Source organism: Montipora foliosa, chromosome 1, assembly GCF_036669935.1.
Source record: "Montipora foliosa isolate CH-2021 chromosome 1, ASM3666993v2, whole genome shotgun sequence".
Classification (NCBI taxonomy): domain Eukaryota; kingdom Metazoa; phylum Cnidaria; class Anthozoa; order Scleractinia; family Acroporidae; genus Montipora; species Montipora foliosa.
Window position 1 is genome coordinate 12014021 of NC_090869.1, and position 12438 is coordinate 12026458.

The 12438-nt window shown below is 37.7% G+C and overlaps 1 protein-coding gene across 1 annotated transcript in view; it reads right to left on the reverse strand.

Annotated features, from left to right (window-relative positions):
- Positions 1-12321, reverse strand: part of LOC137981762 (apoptotic chromatin condensation inducer in the nucleus-like) — a 19092-nt gene extending 6771 nt beyond the window's left edge. Inside the window, exons 1-7 of the mRNA XM_068828838.1 lie at positions 12173-12321; positions 8599-8725; positions 7105-7220; positions 4886-5758; positions 3648-3699; positions 3181-3302; positions 2693-2981 (exon numbers count right to left, since the gene is read on the reverse strand). Of these exons, the coding sequence (XP_068684939.1) occupies positions 2693-2981; positions 3181-3302; positions 3648-3699; positions 4886-5758; positions 7105-7220; positions 8599-8725; positions 12173-12307 (1714 nt within the window). The 5' untranslated portion in view covers positions 12308-12321. The remainder of the gene's footprint in view (positions 1-2692; positions 2982-3180; positions 3303-3647; positions 3700-4885; positions 5759-7104; positions 7221-8598; positions 8726-12172) is intronic.
- Positions 12322-12438: the final 117 nt, after the last annotated feature.

Genomic DNA, 12438 nt, shown 5'->3' on the forward strand with positions numbered 1-12438 from the left:
TGAAAAATATGTAACATAAATGTTTTGATTATTTTGCTACAAACAAACAAGACAATGCAAACTTTACAAACTGGTTTCATAATAATTTACGGCCGGGGGAAACGTTAGAAGCTAGATTTGTTCAAATTTCCAAGGTACACTAAACATCGTCATCAGCCTAAAATTTGGCAGAACAACCTGGGACATTTCATTCAAGCTTCCTTGCTGACTATTAAGGAATTTTTTTTCATCTCTCTCTTTTAGAGCACCCCACACAGACATTCGTAAAAATTAATTTTTAAAGAAAAATTTGTCAACAAGCAAACTATGATGCAAATGTATAACATGAAACAAACTTTATCATCATCTTTAAAATACTCCTCTGCATACAGCCTTAGCTACAACAACTGTAGAATGGTTTGTGGCTGAAAGACAGTAATGGATGCAGTACGCACAGCTGTAGATGAACTTGTCAACACCATCAAGAACATTTCAACATTGTCACCAACAGCTATTCCCAGTATTAACTTTCATCAAGGTACTCATGACCAAACGTATGATAAGCACTTTGTCTTGGCCATCTCAAACATGTGCTTGTTTTGAACAACAGGTGTCATTCTGTATGTACTCTTCATGTCACATCAACTTCATGCACATGTTCACTGCTTGTTGCACTTGAATAAACATTTAAATTTGAACATGTTTATGCAATGCAAAGTCTGTTTCTTGCTTATTTCCACATTAATTTTTATCATAAGAAAGAAGTTCCCTTGTGAAGGCTAACAGAAATTAACATCACAGCTTTGACAAAGAGGTAGCTGTTGAAATCTCCTTTAGAAAGAGGCATTGATCTGAACCTCTACATGAACATTGCAGAGCTGCAGCAAATGTGGTGAGCTTTTGAAAAAAGACTTCAGTCACTCGAATATCATATAAAGTTTTGTAGACGTTTGATTCATTTTTCGGAAAATTTTCAAATACCACTGAAGAACTGCTAGACCAAGCAAATGAATCAGAGTTTACTATAGTGTCTTTTGTCCTTGTGCATATCGTATCACAGAAAATATCCATACATTAATAAAGTTGCAGAGGCAGTAGTATCTTGACGCAGAATCCTACTTCATCCAAAGTCGCTGGAATGCCATCTCACATATGTAGTTCAATTCAACATTGTCTGAACTGGCCTTCTTAACAATGGACCAATAGCATTTAAGTCCTGCGACTCTGTTAGTCATTCGGCAACTGGAAGAGAATAGCTGGTACAAAAAATCATTATTGTCTTTGATCCTGCACATTAATTGTGCTTGTTCTGCTTATCTGGAATGTCAAATCCAATCCTGTTTGAAAGTGACTATTTCCAATGTCTGGAATTTCTGAATAATGGTTCACTATGGTCAATTTGCATCGACTATGTGTCTTGTAGGCTTTTCTTCCCTGTAGGTTTCTGAAGTGTCTTCTTTTGAACCTCTGAGTAGAGGTTCACAATGACTTCCTCTGAAGGGCAATAATATTACATTCACACCATGTACATTGTAGAAATCAAAGTTGATGTCCTTTAGACAAACTTGTGTTGCACCACCACACATTTTTGAGCCTCTGAATGGATGTTCACAATGACTGTCATTTGAATGGGAAGATTTAACACCAAGAGTCCACCAAAATGTCTTGAAGACAAAATAGTTTCTGAAAATGTCCGTTCGTTGAAGAGTAAAGCTCTGAAGATATGTGAATTTAACATTTTCACTTCAGCTTCATTTTTTCACCAGGTTACTGTGGCTCATGCAAGTGGCAGAGTTTATTTTTGCACAGATGCAAGTTGAGCAGCTTTTCTTCGACTGTCCATGTTCCCAATCAAAATTAATGACTGTGCAGAACTTGAATAATCTTCAAAGTGTTTGGCACATAAATTGGGTAGCAAGCACTAAGAGCTGCTCAAAGATTGAGCTATGATTTGCCACATGAAAATCTCTTCAACTCCAATCTTTCCATTTTTCAATTTAGATGGTTTCTGACACCCTTCCAGGTGGACCCCAACGAAAACATCCCAAACTGCATGCCGCACAAAAGGGTTCATCATGTACAATGGGGAGAACACAAGGCTGTTTTACTGCACTTTACTTTCGTAGCTGGTGCTGCATTCAGAAGGTTAGACAAATATTGTAGCTCAGAGAGACAAGCACGAGATACAACAATCAAATGACCTTGCACCCAATAAAGATGGCGGATACAGTACGTGGTAAAATGTATAATCTACAGGTCTATGTATGTATGTAACTAACTAAACATTATACTTTGTTACGCTGGTACCGTAGCACCTTTCACAAAAGTTCCCCCAACATGTACCTGTATACATGTACTTTACATTGTATCTCAAACCCATGTCATAATCAAAAACAAATTCTTATCAAAAAGCACGATCTTTTGTGAGATTCCCATGGAGGTATACATGTAATTACTCCAATCTCCGTGTATTTTTAGACTTGTGAACCTTTTTCTTCCCGATTCATTTATAATTTGCACAAGGGTGGCACTTAAAAGGTCATTTGAAAGTTGCATAACAGCAATAATAATAATTATAACTACATGTATTGTTGAACACTATTAATTAAAAGAAAAATGACAAAAAATGTTCAGGGGCAAAACAAGATAAAAATAATTCACCTAATTGAAAATAAAATTATTATGTAAGTGATCTCAACCCAGCTAACAGTACCTTCCTCAAGCTCCATTTGAACAGGTTCATGATCTTTCTCAATCACAATAGGCTTCCTCTGTAGCTTGACAGTCTTCTTCTCCTCCACTTTTACAATTCTGTCCTTCCTTCTTTTACTCTCCGGTTGTTTGGTTTCTGGTTTCTTTATTGGTTCTGGTTCTTTCTCCTCCTCCTTTTTCTTCCCTTGAGGCATCTCTTCATCTTCTTCATCATCGTGATCATCTCCACCAATATCCATAACAGCTTCCAATGCTGGTGTGCTGTGGACTTGAACTCCTGGGATAAGATCCTAATAACACAAAGTAGGGGTTGATGTCACATACGGCCAATCCATATATTGAGTTCTTTTAGAAAATGGCAAAAATGAACATCATGGACAACAGCGAAATCAGAAGAGTGTTGTTAGCTTCATTTGTGTAACAGTGCAGGGACTTCCTACAGACCATGCGCATCAGTTTTCATTAGGGGAAAAGTCTGGTACAGTTTACCTTGAGAGAGTCTGTACTGATGGATAAGGAGGTCTTTTTCTTGCTGGATGATGATGATCCCCATCTTCTTTTCCGTGAGCCTGGATGACCATCAGAAGTAGGAGTGCTCGGTAATGAAGTTCCTTAAAATTATCAAAAGAAGTCAGTACAATTTCAGACAACAATGATTATTATAGTCAGTTTTTGCTATGACCTTATCACTGTGCTCAATGCTGTGACCAATTTTTGGTTTTCATAGCCAGTGAAAAATATCCTGCAGGTGACTGACATTGCCAGATCAGATGTAGTAACCCACTCCGGTTGCCAAGTGCATGTTTCTTTTATTTTTGTTAGATTCACACCCATCCTAATCAAAGCATTCACCAAGGAAGTTCTTGTGTGAAACTACTCCTGCCTTTCTCATTGTGATTTATTATGCCATCTTAGTATTATAGTAAGGTAATTATTTATTTTTCTTTTCTACTTACTTGGTATGGATATTTTTCTCTTCTTAGAGACAGATAAGGAAGAAGTTGATTTCTATGAAAAGGAAAATTAAAGATGCCATAAAGGACAATTAAGATTATTCACAGAAAGGCAAAGAAATACATTCATGTGCAACAACAACAACAACAACAACAACAACAACAACAAAAACTGACATTGGCTAACACTGGCTTGACGAACCAGAAATTAATGCTGGTGGATACCTAAAACAAGTTAATTAATACATGTATGTATGTATGTATGTACATGTAAGTAATTGTATCTCAAGTACATGACCATTCACATTCTAATTCCCAAGACCATTACCGTATTTACTCGTATACAAGTGGACCTTTTATGACCTCAAGAAATCTTTGACCTTGTTGTAAAAATCATCTTCTAAATGGCAATTAATTTGTGAGTCTTTTCAATTCCACTATTTAACAATTAGACTCGTAGCCCGCAAGGGCTATGGGTCAATAGCCCATGAGGCGAAGCTGAATGGGCTATTGACCCGTGGCCCTAGTCGGACAGAAAAGGACTAGTCGGACAGAAAAGGCAATAACAAAGTTAGCAAATGCAAGTTGAAGAAATATTTATTTGCGAATAAAACGAAAGGAAGCGTCACGCTTTTCGCTACTCAAGGACTATTAATGATAGTCCTCTAGTTGCGTAGCCAATCAAAATGCAGGATTTGCATTAGTCCACTAGTTGGGTGATACTAATTCTCTTTAGAAATCTATTTCATTTATGCTATTGCATTGGTGTTTATCACTGCTAGATTTGCCACATGTGGCTGTGGTGTCCAAATATGAATAAATCCAAGTGCTAAATTATAATGAAGAATTTACATGAGTTGTTTGTGTTGTAGAGGGGGTGGGTACAAGGGGTATTCAAGGAGGAGGGGGCTACCTGGAAGGTAAGGAAGGAGGGGGGGGGGGTAGATCTGTGAAGGAAGGGTGGAGTAGGATAGATGCAGTGGGGTGGGTAAGGGAGGGGTAAGAGAAGTAGAACGGATGAAATGAATGTTTCATTCTTTTGGAGACTCCAAAAAAAAAACACAAGCCCACTACACTCCCAAAAACGAAAAATCCTTTTTTTTGACAGTTGATGACAAAAAAAAAAAAACAGTTTTAAAAATTTAAACTGTTCCAAAATCGAGCCTCTGGTTTGGGCATAATAAGTATACATGTATGTATGCCTACAATTCATCACAGTTGTTTGTCTTGCAGGAACAAACCTGAGGGGAAGATCTTTTTGGTTCCTCCACAACAGCCTTGTCCTCCTCACTTGGTTCAACTTCAAAAGAATTTTCACGTGATGAAGAAAATTGCTGTTTTTTGGATGGCTCTGATACAACTTCTTTCTCCTCAGGAGGCTCATTTTCCTTCTCATTTGTAGCATCACTAGGCTTTTCTTCTGCTTTTTCATCTCCTTCTGCAATCTCCCCTTCTTCTTGTTCTTCACGAGCTGTTGCAGTTTCCTCTTTTACAGATGTACTGCCAATAGAGAATGGTTCTGTACTTTCTGTCCCTTGAGGAGTGTCCGTCATAGGTACATCATTTGCAAGAGGAGTTGATGCATTCCTGGCAGAAGCAGCTACCTGTGCAACTTCAACTTTACCTTCTTCTTCAGATCTTCCAGTTTCACTTCCTTTTTCATCTTTCACAAGAGTCGAAACTGATTCACGTTTGTCACCAGGAGTATGATTATTATAGTTCAGTAATGATGTTGGCTTTTCCTGGATATGGTTGTCAGTATCTGGACTTGATGAACTTGATGATTGCTGCACTGAATCTTGCTCATTATCTGACGAGCTTGATGATGGCACTTCAGGTTCAGCAGTGAGTTGAGCCACACCATGACTCAATGGCTGAGCAAGAGATGTACCACCAGGTGTTTGAGATCTTGGATTTGAATATAGCCTATCACTGTCTTGAAGCTGTGGTGCTTGAGTTTCCATTCTGCGAGACTGTGATACGTGAGTTAGTGGAATCCGTTCCAACATCATCCTAGGCTGCATCATCTGAGGTTGTACTACTGGTGCTTGTGAAATTTGAGCCTGTGGCCATTGCTCTCTGAATTCACCAACTTGAGCTGAAGGTACTAAATGCTAGGAAAAAAATCATCAAGGGTTAAAACACTTCCTCCATTCCATGCTGATATGTAAACAAAGTCATGGTAAACTTTTGAACTTGTGTGATGCTTTTGATGTACTGTGGTATGTGTAGATCTTTGATCAAAAAAAAAAAAAAAAAACCGAAAAGTTAAATATTCAAATTTAATGTACATGTAGTTGAAGGCTGGGGAAGAAATAACCTATAAGAATGTCAAAGTTTAGGTACATGTACTGCAGCTTTTCAAATGGTATTTCCCTCCAATTTTTCAAAACATTTGCATTACGAGGTTTGTTAGTTCGCAACTAAAATCAAGAAGAAGAGTATGTATGATGTACAGTACACACAAAATTAACACAGTCTTGTAGGCAAATGCTGCCTAACACTCGATACTAGCCCATACAGTCCCCAGCCATTCACCTAATATACTGAAACAGTTGCGTACATGTATGAGACAAACATGGTTAAACTCATCACCAATAGATGAGCTTGGGCGTTGGTGCCCACACAGTTGGTGGAGCCAGGCAAAGCTCTAGCATGAGGAGGTCTCCATGGCAACCCTGCGAGCGGCCCCCACCAGGCACCGTCACACTGAACAATTCAGTGGAATACTTACCAACCCACTACTAACCTAGCCCATACCTCAAGAGGGAGGGAGGGATGGTAAAAAACCAAAGCACAAACTAGCACGCAAACAGCAAGCTATTGCAAAAACACTTTGCGAAGAACTGCAAGCAAGCAACTACATAGATAAGTCACGAGGTGCCCCTGCTGGAGGTATCGGGCCACCCCTAGTATAGCTTGGGAAACTGCTGACCAGCATTGCTTTGAGGTTAACTTTGCCTAAATTACATTTAGCCACATTTAATAAAAGCAAGTTGTAAGCATTTCATGTTCAGCATTCGTTTATTGTAGATTTGATTCCTTCTGTCGACAGCCAAGATATTCTAACATTAAATATTATAATTTTCTTGTGTTTTTGCAAAGTACAGGAGTGAGAGGGCTCTGTGACTGATATTTTGTTGCAATATTCTAGATTGTGCGACATTGTTGAGGTTAATAAGTGATGATTATAAATGTTTTAGTTGCATATGCAGTGTACATGTAGGATTATGGACTTCTTTATGGACTGAAGGGTATGCCTATTTTAAGTGTACGCAGGATTGCTGAAAGCAACTTTCGTATTATTTTGGTAATTTCGTGAAACCATGGATATTAAATTGAGCATTAAATTAAACACCTTTATTCACTGAGATTTTCCTTCCTTGCTGGAATGGTACTGATAAAGTGTATTACAATATCTGTAAAAAGCTATCAGAACTAGGTTGTAATGTACATGTACCTGTGGTTGATTCATCATTTCACGTTGTTGATCACACACTCCCATTTGCGGATTCAATAACTCCTGAGGCTGATGCTGTAGCGGTTCAAAGTGCATTGACTGCACATGAAAATCACCTTGGAGAAACAAAAACTAACTAATAGACACTTACTCTTGAATTTGACAGAATGTTGAGCTCTGATTTTAAGTTTACTTTGGTCATAACACATAATTCTCTTACACACGTACCACATACACTGTACATAAAAATTTCACCCACAAAAGGTTGGTTGTCATCTTCCTTAGCATAATTTGTTGTACTTTGCTGAGATCACAATACTATAATAATTATGGATACACATATAAAGGCTGTATGGGGTTTCAGGGAGGATTTGCAGTGAAGATCATCAAGCATTTTAAAGGAGTAGTGCCACGCTATTTTAGTCAAACTTCAAAAGACTAAAAGACGTGCCCTGCATCAATGAAAACGGAAAAAATAGTACTGTAGTTTTGTTGCCAATGACCATTGAAGTGCACTGAAGCTATTCTTCGTTCTTTGTGCAGTCAAAAACAAAAATGATGGAGGTGGATTGAAACTTGAAAGAGACCAAAAATTAAATACGAATAGCTCTTTGTGCCAAAAACATATTTCATATCTTGTCGGTGGATTGTCAGGACTGTTGTACAAGTATGTGTGAGCTAAAGTACTAATTTAGATTTTTACCCATTTTTGACCTAAAAACAGCAAATTAAGCATGACAGTGCCCCTTTAAGACGCTTTTCAAAACAATGAAACCAAAACCATACTTGATTACATCATTAAAACCCTGAACCATTAATCTACCGTATAATTAATTTTGGCGTTACAATTATGTTACGTTTTATTATTGTTCCACTGCACTGCTAGGACCGAAACCAATGGAATGGCATATTCTTATAATGTTAACACCGGTAAATGACTAATGTAACAGAGATGAACATGACATGGAAATTCTGTGAAAATGTCTGAGGTCTTCCTTACCGGACGTGAACCTAACTTAATGGCCAAGCACTCCCATAAGTCCCCTATATGTAGCTAAGTGAGAAAGCACATGTAAACTGTTTAAGTCACACAAGGGATAACCGGTAAATTTTCTAGTGTTGGTTTGAAAAGTACACATATAGGTTCATTTTAGCTCTAGCAAGAAGGGAATAGTAATTTAAAACAAAAGATGCAAAAATAATCCCATGATCATGCAAATCTGGCTGTGTCATCATTGAAAAGCAATACAGTATACATATGAACATGTATCCTTTCATTCATTTAAAGGGGTAAGTATTCACTGTCTCCTTCCCTACAACACTTGATTCACCATTCCAACATTTTCAGTCACAACTGCCACTTGAACCGGTGACCTAGTTAGTTGAATGACCTAGCTCCATGAGTCTCTTATAGCTCAGTAGTAGAGCATCCCAAATTTGTAGCAATTCTACAACTTAGCAGTAAAATTCAGTAACCAATTAAATATAAAATACCTAAGTTTTGTTTCTGCTGCTGCTGCTGAACCATAGGATTTGGCCAAGGGCTTGCTAAAGACTGTTGTTGCTGCATAGCGGAATAGTTTTCATAGCCTTCTTTCTGCTCTAACTCTTTATCTATGGCCTGAAAATAATACAAAAGGATGCATTGCTCACCTGAACCTAAACAAAAAGTACCATTACAATAAAACAATCCTTTTTCTCCAATGTATGAAAGTTTGCTTAATTAAAGGGGTGGACTTAGATGTTGTTCCCCCATTCACCTTAAGCGCCCCAATCGGCAAGTAAAATCTTCTGGTGTTAACCAGAGTAAAAAAAGAATAAAATAAGTCAATTTAAGTCAAACATTATTAAAGCAAGCTAAAAAACGTTACGCTGCTGTGGACCTACTATAAAACTATAATAAAATGAATAGACACTTTATTGAAATGAAAGTCACCAGGGACATACAGTATGTACCAAACAACAGGTATCTGATGAACATGATGCTCCTATCACAAGTAGGAAGATCAAAGGACGATTCAAACCAAAAGAACACAAACCTCCAATTGTTAAACAACCAAACATTGTTTATTTCTACAAGTGTGGTCTGTGCAAAGCACACCATGTCGGCTTCACAAGTCAACACCTACATCGTGTGGTCCTGGAGGCTAAACGATAAACAATTGGCAATCATGTACAGGACGAGCATGGAAAGGATCCGGAGACCACCGAAAGAAGTTTCAAGATTTTAAAGAAGTGTCAGAGTATACTACAAAGAAAGGTTACATTTATACAAATATTGGCCGTGTAGTCTTCAGTTCCCACTGCCTGCTCCCGTCTGACCTTGCAGCTCAGTCGGTAGAGTTGCGGAGATCTAACCCGAAGGTTGTGGGTTCAATTCCCACCCTGGTCAGAGTTTTTCTCTGTCCTTGTGTGGGCCCATTTCCATCAGTAGGGCTAATACTCAATATGGGATAGAAATCTAGCACTTCACGTTACACTACACTCACTTCAGTTAATTCTGTTCAGAGTATACTAGACTGTCTGATATTTGAAATGCTCTTAATTCGTGAACTCAAACCGAAATCAAACAGAGTGATTTGATCCGTGCAAAAGTTTTTTACCTAATTACTTCACTTTTATTGTCTCCTTTGCTCTTTTATTACATTGTTTCCATGAAAATATTTTAGAGTTTTTGGTCAATACCATTACCTCATTAGCATTTCTACAATAATATCTTTCAACTTGAAAATGACCGTTGAACGGTCAAAACATCATTATTTTTTAAAGTTAACTTTCATAGTAAAGAAAAAAGATATAATTGTATAATATAAAAAAAATTGTCTTGAAACTAGTATGTACGCAAAGTTACTAATAATAATGAAAATCTTTTTTCTTACAGTGTATTAACCCATTGACCCATGAGAGTGACAGTTAGTAGATTTTACTGTCTAATGCCAGATGATTTTCCTCGTCAATGGGGGGCATCCTAGGGCGTTTGAGGTGTGAATGAGTTAACAACCTTGACAGCTTCATTATCAAAAGAACAACTTGAAAGTTGAAACAAATACTTCCTTAAGGTAAACTTAAGAGTTTTAAACGGAATTCAGTGGAAATTCTAGCTAATCTATTCAAAAAGCTGCAGATAACTGGATCCCTATAACTTAGTGGATTTCTTCCAAATTCAGTTTTGGGACCTACTGTAACAACCTGATTACAGGCGGTTTAGGGCTCGAAATTAGCAGTTGTCTGGTCATCCCAGACAACCAGAAAGTTTACTGGGCGACCAGTTTTTTTGGTAATATGAAAAGCCTGGTTGCCCGAACAAAAAACTACAAACAACCCAGCCAAAAATAGAAAATGAATTACATACTATACTGTAAGCAGCCAACTCACTTTTTGGTTTTCTATTGTTAATGTCCGATTGTATTATAAAGTCAACAATAATGAATTTGCTGCAGCCGAGTATTCTCCCATATTTTGAATATACGTTGCTTTTTACAAGAAATTGCCACATAGGAAAATGCAAGAGACAAAAATTTATCACAAAAATTAGACCCCATTTCAAAAATGCTAAAATTTAAACCCAGACTTCTGCGAAAAAAAAAAAAACCACAGGCGCACACTTAGAACTATGGGATACCCAGCTCCAATGCCATCTGATTGCATCTCAACACGACATACCTTTTAGTGATGGGCAACCAGGCATTTATCAGGGCAACCAACCTTATGGATTTAGTTGCCCGTCTTTTGAAACAAGGACAACCTGGAACTTTTTTTCAATTTCGAGTACTGTGGTACTGTATGTGTTGATCTAGTTAGAGTGCCCCTGTGATTAAAAAACTCCAATGCTGCTCATTAATTCTACAGAGTATACATACATTGCATTCCAGGGAGCCTTTGTCATCATTATTTTTCTTCATGATCCAGCTCTCTCAAGATCTTAAAGTTAGTAATAGCGGACCCTTATATAGAAAAATTCCAGTTAAAATAAACAGGTGTCTTTTTGAAATCAAGGCTTGAAACTTTGGTCACTTAATGTTTTGTTAACAAAGTTTTGGAATCCAAAGAAAAATAAGAATTGATTTTTTTGGTTACAGTGGCACCTTAAAGCTTTTGTAATAAAAGATTTGCTTTTGAGGCTAATGCTTCATTATTATCAATATACGCGGCCAAATACAAAATCTGCCTCTTCAAAACACACGCTCAGCGGGCCGCAAAAGACTGACAGCGGGCTGCTAATGCATTATCAGCCCTACAGCTGATTGGTTCTTGCGTCAACTTTGTGATATGCCTATTATTTATAGACGATTTTATGCATTTTTTCGGTAATTTTAAATAAGTTCACTGGACTGAGTTGATTCTTTAATAGCTTGTTCCATCAACACTTACATGATGATTTGAAGTGACTTTGAATTCGTTATTCACTTAGCTTGTATTATTAGAACTCGCATTCTTGATATCATTTGGCCTTGTTTATTGATAATAATGATAATGACATGACTTTTTTGGGGAATATTGTTTATTTGCGCCCTTGCAGTGTCCTTTGCGGCCCTCCCGCTTCGCGCTCGGGCCGCAAGTGACACTACGCGGGCGCAAATAAACAATATTTCCGAAAAAAGTCATGTTATTCCCTTATTAACATACACCTTAAACATTAGGCCCCAGTTGTTCAAAAGGTGGATAACATATAACGCCATCCACCGGATAAATCACTATCCCAGTTAGATAGCACAATTGGTTTCACTACGAGTTATCCAATGGATAGTGATTTATCCGGTGGATAGCGCTATCCATCGCTTGAACAACTAGGGCCAGAACTAGAACGCGTTTGTAAGAACAGTATTCAATTCAATGTTATGCCGGCCAGTTAGTTTAATCTAAACAAGAAGCATCATTCAAATCTACTCTGACGTGGCGAAGAGTTAATTAACACCACTGGCAAAAGACTGGGCTTTCACTTCCACTGAACCATACTTTGATCGACCAACAACAAACTTTATGAAAAAGAAGGCATGAAAGACCAGAAACCAAACGAGCAAATCCAACGTCTTTCCTTTTCGATTAATCCCTTTAGATTAAAAATTACCTCTTGCAGCCTTTCAATTAGAACTCCTTTGTTTCCGCTTTTCTTCAAGCCTCGCGATTCTAGCTCTTGTTTAAGTTCCTCGACCTTCAGCTGAGAAAGTCTTCTCCCACGGAGCATTATCTCACGCTCCGCCATCTTGTAATTTATGAGCGCATGAAACACAATCCGGGATACTTTTGTTATGAAAGGTTTGCTCATTGGTTTAATATAATTGGCCAATCAAATTAGATGATAGAACAAGCGGATAGAAATTCCCAAGAAAGCTT